Here is a 22,460-nt window from a genome sequence, read left to right as displayed (position 1 = left end):
GTTTGCACCCAAAGCGCTCCAGGAAGCGTTTTTAAAAGTGGGACAATGGAAAAGTATGGTCAAAGACATGGATTTATTGAGACGCAGAGTCTTTCTTGAGACGATTACCGTAGTCGCTCGACGTTACACCAAATAAGCATGGCTTTTCTGACCACAGTGTGGTCAAATTTACCTCTTTTTCTTCGGTTCAGAAACAATTTTCGATGCCTTCCGCCATTTTGAAAAATCATGAGATAATATCGCCCAACTTGATTGGTTCATTTTACTGCCGACTCCCAGTGTAAAAAGGCGAGAAAATCACGGGAACCGGCAGACTTAGCGAATGCCGGCGAATTAAATCGCCGATATCTGACATGCCAGATATCGGCGATTTTATACCCTGATCGCGGAGATTGGCGAATATGGCAATCGCCGCACCGAGCACAATTGGCGATTTTCGCCGATCACCGTGATCGGCGTATAAAATCGCCAGGTGTGTGGCTTTAGCGCTTCTTTACGTCATCGCCTCCTCGGTGGTTAAATCCCTGGCGAAAAAGTTTGTTTTTTTGGTGGAAAACCAGCATCAGCTTTGTTTGCAAAGGAATAAGAATGGTAGCCCTAAACGCTCAAAAGGCACGAGTAATGAAGCATGTGCGGTCATTTTGTCGCTGTGTCTTACGGGCATTATTTCAAATAAAACTGTTGAGACATTTTTTGTTATCATTTTAAATTGTCCCACTCTTTAAAAAGTAACATTAGCACAAAAAGTTTGTTAGCGGGTATGTTCCAGGACCTCAGGTAGAACATGAAAAAATATATGTTCTCTTGTATTTTTTGCCCATAACTATCAAACGTAACCTCAACAAAATAACGAAGGTGGGCCAAGGATTAAGAGTCAAAAAACGTCACTCAAAAAAGGCCACTCGAAATCAAAAAGGAAACATCTCTAAAAGGATGCTAACTCAGCTTTTATATACGCATGGTGATGCTCAAAGGACCCATTACAAAATCAATAAAAACATAAGTAAACATTATAAATACGTTCGAGACTAATACGTAGTAACAATTACTAACTTATCGATGGCGGTAAAGAGATCCCGCCTCTGAGAAGAAGGGACCACAAAGGGAGATCCGATCGCTACGGCCCTTTGTGCTCTTAGCATCCAGCCTCTATCCACGAGTCTACAGATGAGGTCCACAGCAAAGCAGTGTTGGTTCGCCAATGATGCGAGTGGGGCAGGCTCCACTACAGAAATCAAGAGATTGCGGAACATGTTGAGTACCCTGGGTCCAGATTTTGGCTACTTCTTAAACGCCAAGAAGTGCCGGATTATCGCAAAGCGGGACAAGAAAGAAAGTGTGAAACGAATATCTAAGGACACAGACATTAATATGACAATGGAAGGGAAGAACCATTTAAGAGCGGCGATCGGCTCACGAGAGGAATTCGTCAATGAGAAGGTGTCTGATTTGGTCAGTGAAATAGTTCAATTCGTAGAGTTTCCTCAGATATAACCAAAGGCATGCCTCGCCTTTCACCTTCGGCTTAAACATCGCTGGACTTACTTTCTAAGAACACTGCCAGACATCCAGGATCTATTAGAGCCACTGGAGAATGCAATATTTCTAGTGCTTATTTACACTTTTGCTTCCCAGTGCCCTAATATGGTGAAATGACTTAATTTTGGGGTACAAAACGAGCGTATCTTCAAACCTCATGAAGCCTCTTATGTGATGCTGTTCAAATGTTTTTGCGACACGTAGGATTATATCAAAACAGATATGACCGGACAGTACTTAAGAAAGTTTTATCAACACCTAAAACAAAACAATTTTTACTGAAACAGATATTTCGATACAAATAACCGCGCTGCGATCTGTCGGCGTTAGGTCGATAAATAGGTGAGATGACAAACATTTGGCTTTGGGTGACTGACAAAGATTTCTCCATCTCTCTTTTCTACAACAGTCCGCCGCGACCGACAACAGTCCTTCGTCACTCGTAACATACATTATTCAATCTTTCTCGGAGGCATAATTTTTCCGCTTTCCATTAATATGCTTAAAATGTTGGCTTCTAACCTTGAACACCACTCTCTTCACGGGCTTCCTCACATGGCATCACGTGGATAAAAATTTGTAAACTGTAATTATCTAAGAAAAGTTTGTAAGAGTCTCAGTGGAAAACAATTTGAAATTTTTAACAATTTGAAATAAGTTTGAACATGGCGTTATCACTTGTGCTGAAGACACTGTGTATGTAAACTAAAAACAAAACTATCCAGATAATTTGTGTCGCGGTATATCACCCTCCCCTCCCTGCAATCGACGTCGCCTGATTCATGATGAAGACTATTCTGAATGACAAGCCTTACGTATTGCATAGCTGGGCAATGAAAGGAGGGAGAAAAGGCATATGTAAGGCATTCAGTTGTTTTTAGTGCTTAAAAAAAAAAAAGAAGTCTCAATTGGTTTTGAGCCAGATTTTAATTCGTAACGCTACCCTTGGTCTCCTTATCTATTTCTGAAAAGAAGACATCGGTTCTTGGACATGTGATTTTGTTAGAAGATAAGAAAATTAAGAAAAATACGACATTTTCAACACCCGACACCCTCTTTCTATTACTTTTGGTAGGTTGTTGGACAGCAACCAGTTGAAGAAATTACCATCAGGCATTTTCAGTAGCAACACCGAGCTTGATTATTTGTAAGTTTGGACTCTGTTTTATTTTTGTCTAAGGAACGCGTCAAATCCATTGCGCATTGGTGAAAAAAAAACCAGCAGATACGAGCAGCGTTGTCTTGGCACCAAATAAATATCAGCTACAGAGTAGGAATGTTTAATTTTCGTAAACATGTTATTTATTTCCTCTGCAATTAAAATGGGGTATGGGTGTGGGTCAAGTGCATCCTCAGACACCACCCTCCTACCCCCGTGTTACGTCCCTGTCCTCACTTCTGCTGAACACTACTTTACGAATCTTTAAATTTTTTAGATCTTTTAATTTTGCTCGTTCTGCAAATTATCAAAGAAAACTTATGACGTCTATTTCAAAGTTAGTATGTTTTGAAGTTAGTGCTCTGAACGAAAATTCCTTTCTATCTCTGGGTTTTTTTTTAATTTTTATTTTATTTTATTTTTTTTACACAATCTCCTCGTCAAATACTACACTTCTAAGTTTCGCCTTTTAAAAGTTTTCTAATGGTAAGCTTCCTCGGTCAAAAAAGTGGCATAGCTCATTTTAAAGACATTCAAGTAGACCAAAGAAAGAAATCTATTAAATGAAGCATCATTACACAGCGTCGACCTCTAAGCTCCATGCAACAAATCGAACAGGGTCAGGTCAATGTTCAGTGGAGCACTCCTTAATTTATCTATTTCTTTATCTTTGTGATATGAGAGTCATAAGTACTTGCAAGTGACACTTATGGTGTTTAACTTGCACAAGAAGAGACTTCAAAATATTAATAAGTATCTAGTTCGTTTAGTATCATTTAGTCATTCGTTCATATTTGGCATGTAGTTTCTATAGGAATTCGATGTTCGAAGTTATATAGGTTTAAGCCATCGCAATGAGTTTCCAAGTTGGACATGTGTTGTTTAACTTCAATAAGTGGACGCTCATATTTTGTCGACGAACGTTTTATAGAGCTGTTTCATACGTCCCAATAACGAACTAAAATATTTGTTGGTCAAAAGTGAAGACCATTCTTCCCAGATTTAATCCTACTAATTTTTTAAAAGGAAGAAGAGTACATGAAGAGATAATTTCAGGGACAGTTAGTGACGTTTAAGGCATTAAAATATATAGACTTTGTCCGCAAAGTCACAGATTTATATTAATGTATGATACATCAGTCTTAAGAGGCTGTCTCTCTTATTTCCACCCGGTCAATTTTGCGTCAAAAATAATTTTGCCTGAAACTCTGTTAACAGAAAGACTTTACCTAGGAAAGAACTAAATTAGATTTGGTTTGATTCGAAATAATTTTCTGACTGCATTACGGGCCATAATTATTTCCCAGTCCGTAGGGACCGTCGCAACGTCTCGAAAATTGAAAAATAGGCATATTTTGTAACATTGTAAAATATTCGATTCGCATAGTTAAGCCACATAATTTATATCAGACTGCTTAAAAACCTTTCTAGTTTGCCAAGAAAGTTAGAATTTGCCATCTCAACATATTTAAAAAGGCGAATTTTAGCATATTCTGACCACTAGAAATTGCCATCGGCCGATGGCCGTAAATAACCTTGATTTAGACGCTAAGTTTTGGGATGTGGGACCTGGTTGACGATTCTATCCTACACAGCCGTTAAGTTTAGACCTTTATAGGCAAAAATATGCAAAAACCCCTGTACGTTTTCGATTTTTCAAAAGTTATGACCGTTTGAATCAGCACATGTACGAGCATTCGCGATTTTTTCGCCTACACCAAAATCGAACCACTGGAGCAGATTTCGTCATAAATACAGCTTACCCGCTTTGGAGCCCGTCTTCATGGCTTACTTCAGACTTTTTCTAATAACAAAATTGGTGAAATCCATGATAACTTCAACAAATAGCTAGGTATTGCCTTCGAAAAGTAGGCGGCATCCATCGTGATTCGTGGTATCAAAACAAATGTCGGAATTGGCCACATTTCGCGGTGAATCACCCATTTAACATCGCTGCAGAGCTGAATTTTTTCCAAAATCAGAATATAAACTCTCCATGTCTGGAAGCTGAGGGAGAAAGGAAGGTTTTAGGCTTCTGAAGTGAAGAAATGATCGCTACAATTTAGATCCAGTTCGATGTTATACTGTTCTCACAAAGGTCCGCACAATAGAGAAGACCGCTGATAGCTTGTGCCGTACGTTGTGCCATATGGTTTTGTTTTGTATCCCAAAGTAATATTTGGGCAGAAAAATTTTGGATGAAAAGAATAAATGCTTTTACCTGGAGTTTGATATCATATAATTAATAAATCAATTTCAAATATTCTGAGCTTGCTTCTCTCGGTTCCGCGTCGATTGTGTCCACAGAACAGTAACCTGTCAACAGCTGGAGAAATCATGGGTTTATGTGAAATTTCAGATATTCCTCGCTTCTCAAACTGGTGAACTGGATAACTCCAGCAAATACCTCCAAAATTCAGCGGTTGGCATCTGTCGATACTCTTCTTTGACTCGTTGTTGCGAACTAAACTCGAAAACTAAAGCCATGTTTCGCGCTTAATGTCCCGTTGAAACTTTGGATTGCAGCTGCATTCTCTTCAAGAATCAGTCATAGAACTCCACTTGTAAGTCTATGTGTCGAAGTTTGGCGTTTTGGAATTTAAAGCTGAACGATTGCACTATCGCGCATAACAGAGGTCCGCATTAATCATTGCGGGTGAACCCGCTGACCCTTTATTTTTTTTGGAAGGCCTGCAAGTGTAGTATGGCATGCAAGTGCTTTTTCGAAACCAGAGAGGCTTCAGTCTGTAGCGAGTCTTCAGCGAGGTTGTTAAAGCTTTCATTGGACAGAGGATACGCATTGACGAAACACCCAGTGAAGGGAACAACAGCTGCAGTAAGAATAGTAGACGAATCAAAGAACACTCTCTGTATAAATAAGATTGAGCATTTTAGTAGCTTCCACAACTTCGAATATGGAGATATCGGTCTGAGAGTTTGGAAATGTTATGGCATCGGTAAAGGGATGTACATTCCATATGACGTAATTTACATCAAGCACCAAGGTCAAACGTCCCTTCAAACCATAGAATCTCAAGGGTTTTATGATGCTCCTGAAAAGCGTGTGGTCAAGCGTCGTTCAAAGGGCAGCAAGGAAACAGAGAGTACAACGCCATTGTTTGAATGCTCTGTGTTTGGATGTGTTGAAGTGTTCGAAACCTTTTCGCAGCTGGAGCTGCACCTGGACGTTGGAAAGCATACAGTCAGCAGGTTAAAGCCAGTATGATGCAATCAAAAGGGACTGGGCCCTTAAGTTCTCGTCGATAGATACCGCTGGTATCGAGTGTTCGAGCTGTTCGTTAGATTCTAGTACACCACTCACTTCTCCCGTGGATACTTCGCCCCACTCGTCTTTACGAACAGGATGGGCCGTAAGCAAACCAAGGGGCAGTGTAAGATTTTCAGAGAAGGTAAAAGAATACCTAACGGCACGGTTTACACTTGGAGAAAGAACTGGGCGAAAGGCCGACCCCGCCCAAGTTGCAGTGGACATGCGAAATGCGAAAAATGAATCAAATGCACGTTTGTTCACTAGAGAACAGTGGCTGAGAAAGAGCCAAGTTCAGAGCTTTTTCTCCCGGCTAGCAGCAATGCGGTGAAAAGATCAGGGTGTGATCGGGATATCACTGGATGAGGAGAAAGATATCCAATGCGTTCAGGAAAATTCCGAGAGATAAGATTTGGTAGACAAAGTTAACAAAGAGATCAAAGTCTCACATCCAATCTGCTACGATACGTAGGACCTCTGTGAACGTTACCACAATAACACACTTCAGAAATTCAATGTGGTTTTGTTGAGAGTGATCTGAAGTCATTTTGAGATCCCTGTAAAATTGAGAGACAAAAAACAGATCCTCATAGACAAACTGTCGGACGTGATTAGTGATTGTCAGTGTGTTTCTCAGTAGACTTATGTAAACAATGTCTTATACGGTGGCTGAAAGTGTAGAATATGCTCTACAGATACAAACTACCTTTACTTCCGATATCAAGTTCTGACGGCGTTGTTATAGTGTAATATATTATAATATCTAGTAGCCAGTGAAATGTTTTGATGAAATCGATTGAAAATTTACCAAAAGCAATACTTATAACATCTGTTCATAGGAAGCATGTGTCAAGTTTTTAACACGTTGGTAGCCGATTTTTCCGGCTATTGACAGGTTGCTGTTCTGTGGACACAATCGACGCGGAACCGAGAGAAGCAAGCTCAGAATATTTGAAATTGATTTATTAATTATATGATATCAAACTCCAGGTAAAAGCATTTATTCTTTTCATCCAAAATTTTTCTGCCCAAATATTACTTTGGGATACAAAACAAAACCATATGGCACAACGTACGGCACAAGCTATCAGCGGTCTTCTCTATTGTGCGGACCTTTGTGAGAACAGTATAACATCGAACTGGATCTAAATTGTAGCGATCATTTCTTCACTTCAGAAGCCTAAAACCTTCCTTTCTCCCTCAGCTTCCAGACATGGAGAGTTTATATTCTGATTTTGGAAAAAATTCAGCTCTGCAGCGATGTTAAATGGGTGATTCACCGCGAAATGTGGCCAATTCCGACATTTGTTTTGATACCACGAATCACGATGGATGCCGCCTACTTTTCGAAGGCAATACCTAGCTATTTGTTGAAGTTATCATGGATTTCACCAATTTTGCTATTAGAAAAAGTCTGAAGTGAGCCATGAAGACGGGCTGCAAAGCGGGTAAGCTGTACTTATGACGAAATCTGCTCCAGTGGTTCGATTTTGGTGTAGGCGAAAAAATCGCGAATGCTCGTACATGTGCTGATTCAAACGGTCATAACTTTTGAAAAATCGAAAACGTACAGGGGTTTTTGCATATTTTTGCCTATAAAGGTCTAGACTTAACGGCTGTGTAGGATAGAATCGTCAACCAGGTCCCACATCCCAAAACTTAGCGTCTAAATCAAGGTTATTTACGGCCATCGGCCGATGGCGATTTCTAGTGGTCAGAATATGCTAAAATTCGCCTTTTCAAATATGTTGAGAGGGCAAATTCTAACTTTCTTGGCAAACTAGAAAGGTTTTTAAGCAGTCTGATATAAATTATGTGGCTTAACTATGCGAATCGAATATTTTACAATGTTACAAAATATGCCTATTTTTCAATTTTCGAGACGTTGCGACGGTCCCTACGGACTGGGAAATAATTATGGCCCGTAATGCAGTCAGAAAATTATTTCGAATCAAACCAAATCTAATTTAGTTCTTTCCTAGGTAAAGTCTTTCTGTTAACAGAGTTTCAGGCAAAATTATTTTTGACGCAAAATTGACCGGGTGGAAATAAGAGAGACAGCCTCTTAATGACTCTTCAGCTCCGAAGAAAAAATGCTAAGCTTGTAATCTATCTTATATGAAGGAGTAATATAGTTTTTAATTACTTGGTGATTATTTACCCTAATAAAATCTGATTAATCATTAATGATTAATAAATAGTAATTCATTCTAGCACTTCTCAGCCTAATTCCCTTTGGACTTTCGAGTTGGGAAAAGGGGGTAGTGAATGCCCACCAGAGGCCAACTTTTGCTACTTAAGGGGAAGGGCGCCTCGTTGTCTCGTTCAATCGAGCTTGATTTTGAATGTGCTGACAAGGAAAAGTTCGTTACTTGGGCCGGAAGATAAACAAAAGAACATCAATGCAGCAACATGACAAAGTCTCAAGGCTGTTATGTGACAAATCAAAGCAAAGTCTGGTCACATTTTAAGTACGCAGGTTACTAATTGATAATAGCGGAAAAAATGTTCCCAATGTGACCGGTTTTTAACTGAAGCCTCTAAAGGTCACAACTACTTACCAGTTAAACCTTTATTAGTTCGCGTACAAAGTAAAGCGCATGAAAGGTGTCTATTTTTTATGAATGTACGAGGCCTGGAGAACAACAAGAAAACTCATAATATTTATTCGAGTCTCTAAGTAAGGCTCTCTAAGAGTCCTATCGTGACTTGGTAGAACCATGTGTTTTGAGATGGTAGGCCATCAACTCTTTTTTAAAGTTCTGTTTACCCTGTCTTTTCTAATATGTCGGGCTGCCAACGCTACATGGTGGCGTGGAAAATTCTCAGCAAGACATATAGCAACTTTTAACTTGTGTTTTAGTCAAATTTAAGCCGACTTTGAACCGAGACACGGCGACAGAGCCTAGACAAAAATGACGTCGCCAGCAGATAGCAGCTGCAGCGCATCAGTTCCAAGCCTCAAACACCGAAGCAAATCTTCACTTCTGTTTACCAGTTCTTCTGAGGCTAGATCTTTTTGTGGATCTGGAGAAGAATTGGAAAAGTTGGCTTCAAACATGGAATTTACCCTCAATTTACACTCGCAGTACCGTATAGCGTCTTTCATCACATGTATCAGGTCAGAAGCCGTCAATATTAACTCTGGTTCAACATTTGCCTCCAAGGAAGAGAAAGGTAGGATCGATAAAGTCTTAGAGTCGTGGACTAATTACCGCGTAGGCAAGACGAACACAATTTACGAGCGTTAAACAAATTTCAGTCATAATAGGGTAAGACCATTGCTGAGCAAAATTCATCAAGCTGGAAAAGGAGAAGTTCGAATTCAAATGAAGCAAAGTGCCATTCATTGGACATGTGATGACAAAGAATGGATTGAATTCGAAGGCAGAGCATAGGAAATCGGATGCAACAGTCAAGATGGAGCGAACAGCACATGTATCAGCAGTGCAGAGATTTATAGGGCTAGTGTGGCACCTTCCTAAATTCCTTCAAAACCTTTCAGAAATGTGAGACCATTACGCCGCCTGACACACAAGAATGCGAGTGGATCTGAACTCAAGAGATTCAAAGCACCAATAGTCAAGTACTTCAGCGAGAGTGACCTAAAAGAGGACTAAGGAGATGTGTCCAAGGATAAGCTTAGCTTTTTACTGATGGAGCATGGTCAACCAGTGACATCTAGAAGTGGGGCACTCCCGTTGGCAGTGAGGAAGTGCTCAAAGATCGAGAAGGAATTTTTTTGCCCCGGTCCTTGGTATACAGCGTAACCACCTATATGTGTTCGGTAAGAAAGTCATCCTGCGGACTGCTTTTGTCGCGACTTCAGCAGTATGACTACAAGATACGCTACAAGCCTAGGAAAGGTATGCTGACAGCCAACACTTTGTCAAGAGGTTACATAAAGGACTGTGAGCGTTCCCCCCCCAGAAGTAGAGGTCGAACGCCCACATACCTATCACTACCTTCCAGACAACTAATTCAAGGACACCCAGACAGAGAGAGAGACGACTTGTCCCTCAGCGCTTCAGAGCTTGAAAAACACAATCTCGGAAGGCTTCCTTGTTGCAAAAGTTAAACTAAACAGCTAGACAAACCCACATGTGGCAATACCAAGAAAGGCCCAGTCTCTCTCTGTAACACCTGACGATTTTCAAGAAATCGCCCATATATTCTGTACGCAATAAGTCTACTGGACTTCAAGAAATACAACGACAATTGAAAACACTCAGATGGGATCTAAAAGAGTGAACAAGGATCACGAGAAATTTGTGCGTGGCACCGGGCAACCGAAAGCTTTGTCGAAAAGTGGAATTATTTCTGAGGTCCAAAATGTCCCGTCGGAAATCAATCTCATCGACAATCAACTGATCATGAACCAACCAATTCATTTAGATGGACATAATCGAGGGGTTCTCGAACTTAAACTGGCGGAGATGGAAAGCAAATTGACATATTACAAAGCCACTTAAAAACAACTGAAAAAAGGAAAAAGCAAGCCTTTAGAATATTTAAAGTCCAATTTCATTGAAAGGAACGACTTACTTCTTATAATCTGAGAAATGCTGGGATCATAATTGCACTTCTCCTCTCAGAATTTTTGAAGTGAAGCTCTAGTTACGGCAATGCAGTGTTGTGAAATAGCTTAGGTCGCCACTTGCGTCATGACAGAATTTAAACTTTAATAAACCGTCCCAATTTTTTAGTCAGTTCTCCTTTCGATATATCTGTAGCACGGCATCCATGGAAATCTTTATTATGACTTGCTATATCTTAATCTTTTAGAAGTACAGAAGGTAGAAGTACGACGTTTTTACTTGGTATACTTCGTGTCACTGTCTATATTTATAATCATAATCTTGTAATTCCACGAGGATAGACCGTGAGTAAACGTAAAGGTCTTTCACGTAAATTAAGTGACACATTCTGACATGAAAATGAGGCGATTTATGTTAAGAGCGTTTTATCGGATAACCATTTATTTTCTTTATTCTTTATATCAGTATGACAAATTTCTTATGCATATCGATGTTTTACTTGACAATGCCAAACTGACAGCTTAGAGAAGGCCACTATTAACAATTTTAAATTGCATTTCTAATTTTTTTTGTTTCTTATCTTTCAGAATCTTGTCTGATAACCCGTTGAAGAGTTTGCCATCTGACATTTTCGCTACAAATACTAAATTGATTTGGCTGTAAGTTAATTTTTCCTCTATTAAGGGACATCAAACAATATTTGTCTCTGTATTTTAAAACACATTAACCCACTATCACGTGTTTATAAATGTTTGGGTACCACTTTTAGTTTGAAAAACAAGAAAAATTTCACTCTGATATTATGATTATACGCTGAGACTAACAGATCATATGACGACATTAGAAAGGCTTTAAGGAAAGAGTATAAAATAAAATAAATTGGACAATGATCCTCGAAGTTGACCTGTATTTCATACAATTGCAAAAACTGAGAAGCGCGAGCAAAAATTCAGGCTTCAACAAGATTCAAACCCGTGCCTCCCCAAACCTAGTGGGGTGCCTCAACCAAATGAGCTAAGACGCCACTCGTTGAGATCAGAGCACATTTACGAGGGTTCTTCTATCCCGTAGAGGAATATTATCATATTTTTTGATGAAATAAATTTTGCGGATGAAAATCAAGCAAAGCAATGATCCTTGCAGGTAAGGTGCAATTGCATAACCGCGCCTGCGAAGATCAGTTTTGTACTTGATTTTCATCTGCAGGTCAAAATGAAACTTATTTCTTAAAAAATAGGATCAAAATGCAAGACAAGATATCGCAAGAACTTTCGGAATCATGTAAGAAGGAAAATACGATGGTGTATTCGAGAATCAGAAAGATAACCTTTCTATATGTTTTCGGAGCAACAGATTCGGAAAGGAAACGGGGAACCACAAATTATCGTAAGATGAACCGCAAAAAAAAAAAGCCTGTTTCAGTTCATCTATCATGGAAAAAGGCCCGAAAGGTGGCCTAAGACCGATGTAGCCGGAGGATTGTTTCGAGGCCTTATGAGTAGCTTGTTTCTCCGTCAAAGGGTATATAACTGAGTTAGGATAAGCACGACAGACAAAACCTTGCTCGTCTTGACAAGTGAGAATATTAAAACATATGTATAAGGCTGCACCATTTTAATTTCACGGTAAAATCTCAATAATAATCATTTTGAGTTGTCTACTCAATCCTCCAGCTGCATTTCAAAACTGAGTTTATTCTACTAGTCATCTGGTTTATTACTTTATATGCATCCCAGCTCTAGCCTTTATTTAGTGTGCTAAATTTTCGTCGAATTCATAGGTACTTGTCTGAAATACAATTGCACCACCTACCTCCAGGAATCTTTGACAAGAACACACAGCTAAGGTTTCTGTAAGTAACCTCATCTTTTTCTGTCTGATCCGCGCTCCTAGATTCTTAGTGATGCAATGTAAGCGTTAATAAGATTGACAAAATTTGCAAATATTTCATTCATAATATGTAGCTATTTAAATACAAAATAAATTCACCTTTAATTAACACTACTGGTCAACTTTCGCACCTGCAGAATAAGAACTGTAATCTCAGACCAGCTGCACAACAGTTCTACAGGACTCCAACTGCTTTTTGTTGTTGTCGTTCTTTTATTAAATTTATCAGATTATTCGTTTCGCTTCGTAAATCAAGAATTAACATGAAATATCATGAAGATCACATATCGACTGTTGCATTCTGGATCTTTGTCCAGGACTGACCGTTAATGAGATTCTGTCTCTGTATAAAAGGCATCAAGAAGTGCCTTCATTAAATAAAAAGATCATTCCAATTTCCATCATTAACAACTTTCCATATCTATGTCAAATTTGATTATAATCTTATGTTGCAAAACGAGTAAACGATGAAGTTAGCACAAACAACTCTTCGCTCAATGACAGTGATGCCGACTTTTGCTCACAAGTCAAAACAACCGTAACTGTATTCGACAACAGCCCTGAAAAGTTTCAGTAGTACCCCTATCTAAGCAGATAAACTTCTGGTGGATCTTTAAACTAATCGTCAGTTTTATATGGTAAATAACGCAGACGCCTGAATGACAACGACATGAAAGGGTTGAATGGAAGTGCCTTCAAAAACTTGACAATGTTAGAGGAACTGTAAGTTAATATATCAATACTGCTGTGGAAGAAAAAACTGTTTTTGTAACGCAGCAGCATTCCCCTCTCTTACCGCCTTGTCTATACTTGTTTTTCAAATTAACTTTTTTCCTTTCTCTTTTCTTCCCTTCCACTCAGTGATCAAAAGACGAGTCGGTTTATAACTGTTTTAATGAAAATAAACATATTTTACATACAGGTCACATTTTTTTTTAAATTTCAACACAGATGGTTGCAAGACAACAACTTCACGGAATTGCCTCCTAATTTATTCCAAGATCTAAAAAGCTTGAAAGAACTGTAAGTTATTTCATTCCAAGCTTTCCCTTGTTTTAACTCAATGACTACATAAAGTGTTCCAACACTTAGTAAAATTTTCCTTTCTTTTGTTAAATCACTGCTACTGTATTTTAACACAGATTCTGGTAGTATCATACTTTTCGTCCCTTTCTCTAATTAGAGCATATAGAAAGAAAATCTTTTCCAGTTGCAGATTATAAAATCTTTCCATCTGCACTTATAACACGTTTTAAAATTGAACCATCTAGAATTTTGTGTTTGTTGCTGAACTAACATTTCAGTGACAGCGATCATACATACAACAATGAAATTCACGCATGTTATGAATATCAGAGTTGCTTTTATGAGTTGTCTTTCCCTGTTTTGAACCATGTTGGCATATTTTCTTAGATCACGAGCTTAATGATTTCATTATTGATCCAAGAGGCAGCCATTGCCAGTGTTGGGGAAAAGAGTTCAGTATGCACGCAGATTTCAAGTTTTCAACGGCCTTTAATTGCTTTTTGTCATAAATATTGACCAAACTAAATGAATGAAGTGACTCTTGAATATTCTCTGTACTGTAAGACAAAACATTGCATGTGTATCACTACGTACTTCTCTTTGTTCTTTGGTTGTTTCTGATGACCAGAATCTTTATGTATTTTTACCTATAAATTTCAGTTTGCAGACTTAATGAAAATGCATTTTCTTGTTTCGTCATTCCTATCAGCTATCTGTCAAATAACAAGTTGAAGAGTCTACCAGACGGACTTTTTAACAGCCTTTCCAAGCTGACATATTTGTAAGTGAGTTAGTTATTAAACCAAGGAGATAATTGGAAAGAAACAAATGATCATTCTTAAAATATGTTTTTAAAAGCACAGCCATCATAGTTGAAACATCATGAAGTTTTCCAGCTCGTATCTGCAAATCTTAATTGAAGTAGACGATGCTATCTTATGTATTTCTTGTGCTTCGGTTAGTAATGTTGAGTTACTTTGTGGTGTAAGAATTTAATAGCTTCTGATTAAATAGCAACCTCAACAATTCCCAGATTTCAGTTGGTAGCTCTAACATAAGCGAAATTTTTGTAACTGTGTAATAATTGTTTTCAGGGATTTATCAAACAATGAACTTGAAAATCTGCCAGCGTATGCTTTCAAAAACATAAGAGCGGTAAAATTTCTGTAAGTGAGATTGATACCGTCCCAAAATATTAAGAACTGTTTTAAAAGATTTTCTTGAAAATAACAGCACTTGGTGACTATAAAAGCTTCTCAGTGAATGACAACTTACATTGTAAATTACTTCTGGAAGGCAAAGGTTGTTTTGTTTCCTTTTTATCTGAGTTGACAATATCTAAGAATTTGTTGTATTGCCAGATCAGACTACCCTGGCACTAATTTTGTAATTTGTCACAGAGAATGAACTTGAGAGTTTTCGCGCTTAATCTTGAGATCATTATAGATAAGTCTAATGTGTTCTTTGAAGATTAAGATATAAATACTGGGAGCTATTTTACTGGGAAACGTTGCCATTCCCTGCCTTAACCGCAAATCTTACAAAAAAAAAGTAGAGCTAAAGATATCACTACACATTTCATTCTAAACTGCACATAATGCTTTCTTCAGGAAAATGGAGTACAACAAAATTAAGAAGCTTCATGAAGATCAGTTCCAGGGCTTGGTGGAGCTATTGGATTTGTAAGTGCATTTAGAGTTTAAACCATTTTCCACAATGATCTGAATCTCAAACCGTATACAGTAATATTTTTTTACTGTTAACTCCGTCATTGCTCAAATAAAATTTGCCCTACCCAATCATATTATGTTATTGTACTTTAATATTTATTTCCTTATCCGTTTCCTTTGTTTAAGATATCTCTCGGAGAACAAAATCGAGGCTCTGCCTGATAAAATTTTCAAGGGCGTTAAAAAGCTCAGATCTCTGTAAGTACAGTTAATCACATACAAAACATTCCAGAATATTTGAAATGATAGAATGAATATGATATCAGCGTTCAAAATCTGAGATTTTTGTCTACAAATTTTCCACGATGTAGAACAGGGGTGCTGCCAGTTATCTTCCTCAACAAAGCAATGTTTTTTAAATTTATATTGCACTAAAAATGTGCCTTTATATAACATACTTTTGGTGCACCTAGGTGGATATTATGAAAAAGCGGAAACAAACATTGTGGAGATCTATGTGGTCTTAACTGAAATTCCATGAGAATTTATTAGAATGAGGAATGTGACTGCTGCAAGTCCCCGTTTTGGTGTTAGTTGTAAACAGTTACATTCTTCGTTTCAGGAATATCTTCGGCAATAGGATACAAAACGTTACCAGCACGACTTTCAACTATGCCCACGAATTGCGAATGTTGTAAGTTTACTGCAAATGACAGATGTTTATCTAGGCAACTAAACTTAGTTGCATATATTGAAATCAGATAACATTCTTTTGATTTCGTTTTGTCAAAGAAAAGACTCGTGCAAAGTATTTTGGAAAATAACATAAATATACTAAAGGAATTTTTCCCTGGAAGAGTCCGGAAAGAGGCTTTTGTACAGCGAACGACCTCAACCGAATGGGCTGTCACGTCCATAAAATCAGTAGCCATCAAAAATTTCCAAGAAAGCAAGACGAGACTTATCTTAGGCTAAATGACTACTTTTCAAAGAATCTTTGAGAAAACATCAAGCTAGGGTCCGTACTGAAGATCCTCAGCTAGGTTCCTGATTTTGTCTTTTTGGACAGTCAATTTGAACATTAACATTAACTTAATGAATCTTATTATTGAAATTCACTTTTTTAGGTTATTTATGATATAAACCGACTTAAAATGCACATTATGATTATTTTAAATCACAGGTTCATGCATTACAACCTGATGGCCGAGCTCCCCAAAGGCTTTTTCAAGCATTTGACGCACATCATCAGAGTGTAAGGTTCCATGACGATCCTTTCCTTCACTCATCCCTTCAAACAATTATTTTAATAATAGTCTATGTTAATAATCAATTAATGATTATTAAGGGATTTCAATGATGCAATAATAGTGTTATTTCTTCTTTTTTTTTCTTCTTTTTTCGAATTCCAGAACTTTGGACACCAACCTGATGTGCTGCCATCTCGATCTTTTCAGGCAGGATGCTGATTGCGAATACTCCTTCAATGACAATTTCGCAAGCTGCCACTCCATGTTCCGCCACCATGCTCCGAGGAGAACTCTTTGGATTGTCGGTCTTCTCTCGTTGCTAGGGTCTTTATTCGTAGTTGGGTGGCAGTATTTCTACCCTGATAACAATGTGGTCCAGTCTATCATGTTGGTGAATCTGGGTGTATCTGACGGCATCATGGGGATATACCTTATCATTATTGGCATAAAAGACCTGCAATGGTCAGGGGAATACTACCTGCATGACTATGAGTGGCGCACCGGTTGGTTTTGCCATTTCAATGGTGCCATGTCTGTCTTTTCAAGTGAAGTGTCTGTGATGATGATTTCTCTGATTGCATTGGACAGACTCAAGAACATCGTGTTTCCTTACACCTTTGCAAAAATTACCCCAAGGCAGACCCGTATAATGTGCGTGGTTATCTGGCTGGTGGGAGGCGTTATTGCATTCATTCCCTTATCCGGAATGCACTATTTCAGTGAGAGGTATTATGGCAATAATGTAGTGTGCCTGCCCCTGCAGCTTTCCCCTGAATTACAAGAAGGCTGGGAATACTCCGCTTCCATCTTTATCGTTTTGAATTTTTCCCTATTCATCTTCATCATGGTTGCTTATGTTGCCATCTTGTGGAAATCATGGTCGTCAAGCAGACGGCTTGGTGCACATGGAACTGTTCGTGAAATACGAGCAAGAGCACAAAGTGCTCAGGCCAAAAGAGAAAGAGCACTTGCCAAGAGAGTCTTCTTCATTATTCTGACCGATTTCTTGTGTTGGATGCCAATCATTACTATCGGCATCCGGTCCCACGTCGAGAAAACATTTGATCCACCTGGTGATCTGGCAGTGTGGATTGCAGTGTTTGCTCTGCCGATCAATTCAGCTATCAACCCATTGCTGTATACGCTTTCTACTCCACAGGTAACATGTTTTTTTTTTGTTTCTTTGGAATAGCACCTACCGTTATGTTCAAATTTGGTTTCGTGTCAGAGCAGGCTGGCAATTTAATTTTGTAATTGTAACGATTGACATACAAAAAAAGCATGAAAAGTAAATGATCGGAAAGATCTTTTAGCATCTCCACCGTCGACTTTAACTATAGAGACCAGCGTGACTTCTAAATACGTTACTTAAAAGTCTTTTATACGTAAGCTATTCAATATATTTTGAATATCTAGGTTCAGCCTGTGTTGAAAGCAAAACTGATGAAGCTGTGGTCCAATTTTCGATCTATTTTCAGCAGAGCACAAAATCAAGAAGGTACAGTTTTAAGCGCCATTGAAAAAAACCATTATAACAATAACTATACTCCAAACCTTGAAATGAACAAACTTTAACTTTTATCGAATTGAGGATGAGCAACCCAGTTTTCTTTAAGTAACTTATGTAATTTTTACTCCCAAGGCTTTCAAGGGAGTGAAGAGAGTAAAACTGGTATGAAATCGTGGAAAACACACATATTTTTCAATTTTTTCGAATAAGAAACTGAGCAAATTATTGAAACCACAAAGGTACAACTGATAATATGTAAAGTTGTAGCAGACGTAAAAGAGGAAACAGGAGTGATTCTAAATAGAGAGGGGATCAATGTATTAAATCATCAATTTTTATGATTGAAATCATGCTTTCACTTCGCTTTTTGAGGGTTAGTCTCTCTAAAACTATGTATTAGGGAACATTGAGACAAATGGATGCCATTTGCGACAAATTTTTAAAATAACGTGCCAGTCAAAACTCATTCTGCGAACAATTCTCAAGGTATGAATTGCTATACTTTTGTCCTAAATCATAAGGTTGAGATTCTGAATTGTAGAATGCTTTTTTTTTTTTTTTAATATATAAACCTGACAATGGTCATTAATTTTTTACTGGTGTTACTTTTTTATCTAAAAGAAGCAGATAATGATCAGCAGGGACAGATTGGAAATGGAGATGAGCGTGCTAACGTCGAAGAGGGTAAAAAATAGAGTGCTTCTTAGTGTAGTCACATACGAAATATCTTCTCCACGCCTTTGTAGGGTTCTCTGTATGATACTTTTCTTTCCTTTCTCTTTTCTATACTTGATTCCTTTTTTCATTTTCTTTCCCGTAGGAGAGCAAATTGAAATGCAGGTATTGGAATACAACGAAATCCCAGAAGTGGAAGCCCCTGAATTGCCTGCACCGCAACCAGGTCAGTTAAGAAATATAAGAGTTTTGATGCGAACGATAAAGCTGTAATTGACTTTTCAATCCAAAACTCTTGGCAGGTATCTAAAGTTTAATCAATTAACCTAGCAAATATTAGTTCTCTCAAATTGAAATACCTATAGAAACCATAGCATTCCTTTTCTGCTCTAATAATTTCTGTAGGTGCATTTTATGAAAGGATAGATACTTAATTCCTTTTTTTCATTTTCTTTCCCGTAGGAGAGCAAATTGAAATGCAGGTATTGGAATACAACGAAATCCCAGAAGTGGAAGCCCCTGAATTGCCTGCACCGCAACCAGGTCAGTTAAGAAATATAAGAGTTTTGATGCGAACGATAAAGCTGTAATTGACTTTTCAATCCAAAACTCTTGGCAGGTATCTAAAGTTTAATCAATTAACCTAGCAAATATTAGTTCTCTCAAATTGAAATACCTATAGAAACCATAGCATTCCTTTTCTGCTCTAATAATTTCTGTAGGTGCATTTTATGAAAGGATAGATACTTAATTCCTTTTTTTCATTTTCTTTCCCGTAGGAGAGCAAATTGAAATGCAGGTATTGGAATACAACGAAACTCCAGAAGTGGAAGCCCCTGAATTGCCTGCACCACAACCAGGTCAGTTAATAAATATAAGAGTTTTGATGTTTTAGTTCTCTCAAATTGAAATACCTATAGAAACCATAGCATTCCTTTTCTGCTCTGATAATAGCTGTAGGTGCATTTTAAGAAAGGATAGATATTAATTCCTTTTTATTCATGTTCTTTCCCGTAGGAGAGCAAATTGAAATGCAGGTATTGGAATACAACGAAACCCCAGAAGTGGAAGCCCTTGAATTGCCTGCACCGCAACCAGGTCAGTTAATAAATATATGAGTTTTGATGCTAACGATAAAGCTGTAATTGACTTTGCAATCCAAAACTCTTGGCAGGTATGTATAGTTTAATCAATTAACCTAGCAAATATTAGTCCTCTCAAATTGAAATACCTATAGAAACCATAGCATTCCTTTTCTGCTCTGATAATTTCTGTAGGTGCATTTTGAGAAAGGATAGATTAAGGAATGGTTTCCCATATGACAATAATGTGACGAAATTAGGTTATATTACTTTTGGTTGAAAAGTTACCTCCAGACATTCTGGTGTTAAATTGCCATATGCACTTTTTAAGACCTCCACTCACGAGATCCCCATTCCTTTACATTGGTAACCTGTACAGTGTATTATGGACGGAAGATACCATCGTCTCCCATATGACACGGTTGTAGTTAATAAATGACACATATATATTGACAATGATCTTTCATTGTTTCCAGTTTTCACTTATATTGTATGAAGAATAACTTAATGATAATTCTTTGCTCTGTTGACAGCAATTGAACAAGCCTTTGGAGGGGATGCGAATCCATCTTCCTCAGGTAAAAATTTATTTATGAAAGAAATATAAAAAGAAGGCGTAGACAACCGCTTGATTTCAGAGAAGTACTAGTACTGCAAAAGTCACAGTTGCCCAATGTGACTTGAACTGCAAATTGCTTTTTACAAACGGTCATAGGAATCGCCAAAATGAAAAAAGGTAATGCGTCTTAACAACTGTATTTGGCAGAGATATTATTTCAGCAGCTATTTTCATGCGCCCAAATTAACTTTCAGATTTAAATGTGAGCTTTGTAACTCGGTGTTATTTCATAAATCAATAAATTTGTTGTCGTCAAAGACTTAAGACTTAGTTGCGTTGTAAATGTAACTAACGTAACTTTTAATAATAAATCTGATTTCACACAGCTGGTAAATCTGAGGAGCAGGTGGAGGTTGAAGGGATTTCGGTGTCCAGTAACAAAGGTAAAGGAGATAATGGGTTTTGATTGGTCACCAACCATTAATGATTTTAACTTCTAAGTACAAACACAAAATTTAATGACATACTAACTTTTTTCGTATGAAATAAATCATTTTTTAAAGGAGCTAAAAAAGCTGAAGAAGAAGAGAAGGCGCCTGAGCCTGACATGGTTGTCGCAGAGGAAGGTAACATTTTTTATAAATCAGAAGAGATAAATTCAAAGTGGCCACACATGCTTTATAAGGTGATGCATAATCAGTCCACTCAATTGGCTGAAGATCACTTGAAGTGCTTAGTGGAAAGGTCGTAATTCATATCGGGAGGTGACTTCATTGAGAAAAAAACAAAAAAATGACACCACCTGGGCATTATTATACCTCCTCGTAACGAAGAGCCATTACTTTTTATACAATGCTAAAATCAAACATTTATGAATTTATGAAGCCGTTTTACTAGTTTGTTTGTTTGGGTTTTTTACGGATACAGAAATAATTTTCCCAGATACAGAAAAAATAGCCGCCTCTTACCCCAGCTCATTGAAAGGACATGGTTACTTTGATGTTGTGTACCTTAGTTTTCAAAACACCTCAACACAGACATGCAAAAATTTAATGAGCTTTGATTAGTGGCAGCCCTCTTTTCTGTGTTTGTGAAAATTATTATAGTATCGCTTAAAAGAAAATGAACGCATTGTATTTCAATCTCTTTTCGTATTCCATCCAGGGGAAGAAGAGGTTTTTGATACCAGACTTTAGTTCTTTGTTTTCGAACCAAGGTAAATGCTTATTACGTCTGCTTTAATACTGAATACCGCTGACTAAAGGGTTGTGGAAACAAATCCCTCTAAATGTATTTTTTTTGTTACATGCATCTTTCTAATCTTATAGAATACGTGTAATATTTGAGATGTAGGGTGAACTCTATGCTAAATTTTTTAAATCCTTGGCTAATTCAAACCAATTTCAAATTTGAGATTTCACCGCAACTGTAATGATTGAAGTTATTGGAGATGAAGAAGGAAGTCTGTTTTTTTATTGCTATAATATGCTGTGTGTCTTTTTTCAAAGTCACTTACGAATTTTTTTCAGCTATCCCCTTCATTGTTGGCAGTAAGGGTACCAAAACATTTTCAAATTGATCAATTTTTTCTCTGCTTTTGTTGATGTATGATTTGAAAAATTATAATTAAAAAAACTTCTGGGTGGCGATTCTGCCGCACTGATGAGTGCTCTCTCTGTATATGCTTGTATATTCATATCTGCCTTCTGTCCTTAAAGCAATGACCAGCTTACTCACTGACAGTCTGGTCACTTGACTTTCTGACTAACTGGCCGGTAAGCCGTCAAATTGAATTGACTACCTGATCTATGACTACTGGCTGACTGACAGATGGGCTGATTATCTGCCTGACTGTTTTCCGGACTCTCCACCTGGCCAGTGGGCATGGTTATTACTAACTAGATTATATTATGGCTGCAATACACTTCAATGCAGACATGTAAACATTTAATGCTAGACTGACTGATTGTCGGGTCAGTATTTCAAACAAACAACTAATCGATAATTAACTTTTGCATTCATTGATTAGCATGCTTTTTTCTTTTGCGTCTGACAGTCTACAAGAGCCAAAAACATTGCCATTAGTATGGAGACCGCGAGTGCTAGAGAAAAACTAGAAAAAGTTCAAAGAAAAGGGAAAAAATAATTCTAGTAATCAATACGTATGCTCGTATGGTAACATCTTAGTAGAAAAATCTGGTTTTTGACCTCTATTTTTTTAGATTTAATGTTAACAATAATTAGTAACCTTGTTGTCTGAACTAATCGTTGTATGGTAATTTAGTATAGTTGGA

General features: G+C 37.7%; 3 protein-coding genes across 3 annotated transcripts; all 3 read left to right on the top strand.

The window, feature by feature from the left end:
• The first annotated feature begins 1,167 nt into the window (after window positions 1–1,167).
• On the top strand, window positions 1,168–16,233 carry LOC131780359 (leucine-rich repeat transmembrane neuronal protein 4-like). The gene is made up of 9 exons (XM_066167393.1): window positions 1,168–1,452; window positions 10,752–10,762; window positions 11,092–11,163; window positions 13,346–13,417; window positions 14,515–14,586; window positions 15,031–15,102; window positions 15,277–15,348; window positions 15,713–15,784; window positions 16,218–16,233. Exons 1-9 carry the CDS (start codon window positions 1,168–1,170, stop codon window positions 16,231–16,233), a joined length of 744 nt encoding a protein of 247 aa, XP_066023490.1.
• Window positions 16,234–16,292: 59 nt separating this feature from the next.
• LOC136280950 (G-protein coupled receptor GRL101-like) lies at window positions 16,293–17,532 on the top strand. Its single transcript, XM_066166909.1, has 2 exons — window positions 16,293–16,345; window positions 16,503–17,532. The coding sequence occupies exons 1-2, from the start codon at window positions 16,293–16,295 to the stop codon at window positions 17,530–17,532; spliced, it is 1,083 nt and encodes a 360-aa protein (XP_066023006.1).
• An 896-nt stretch (window positions 17,533–18,428) lies between these two features.
• Window positions 18,429–21,362, top strand: LOC136281162 (uncharacterized). The gene is made up of 9 exons (XM_066167391.1): window positions 18,429–18,534; window positions 18,671–18,751; window positions 18,988–19,068; window positions 19,305–19,385; window positions 19,543–19,623; window positions 20,141–20,185; window positions 20,553–20,609; window positions 20,730–20,792; window positions 21,331–21,362. The coding sequence occupies exons 1-9, from the start codon at window positions 18,429–18,431 to the stop codon at window positions 21,360–21,362; spliced, it is 627 nt and encodes a 208-aa protein (XP_066023488.1).
• Window positions 21,363–22,460: the final 1,098 nt, after the last annotated feature.

This window comes from Pocillopora verrucosa, chromosome 5 (genome assembly GCF_036669915.1).
Source record: "Pocillopora verrucosa isolate sample1 chromosome 5, ASM3666991v2, whole genome shotgun sequence".
Taxonomy (NCBI): Eukaryota; Metazoa; Cnidaria; class Anthozoa; order Scleractinia; family Pocilloporidae; genus Pocillopora; species Pocillopora verrucosa.
Note: the sequence above shows the minus strand (reverse complement) of the source record. Positions and strands in the feature narration are given on the sequence as shown.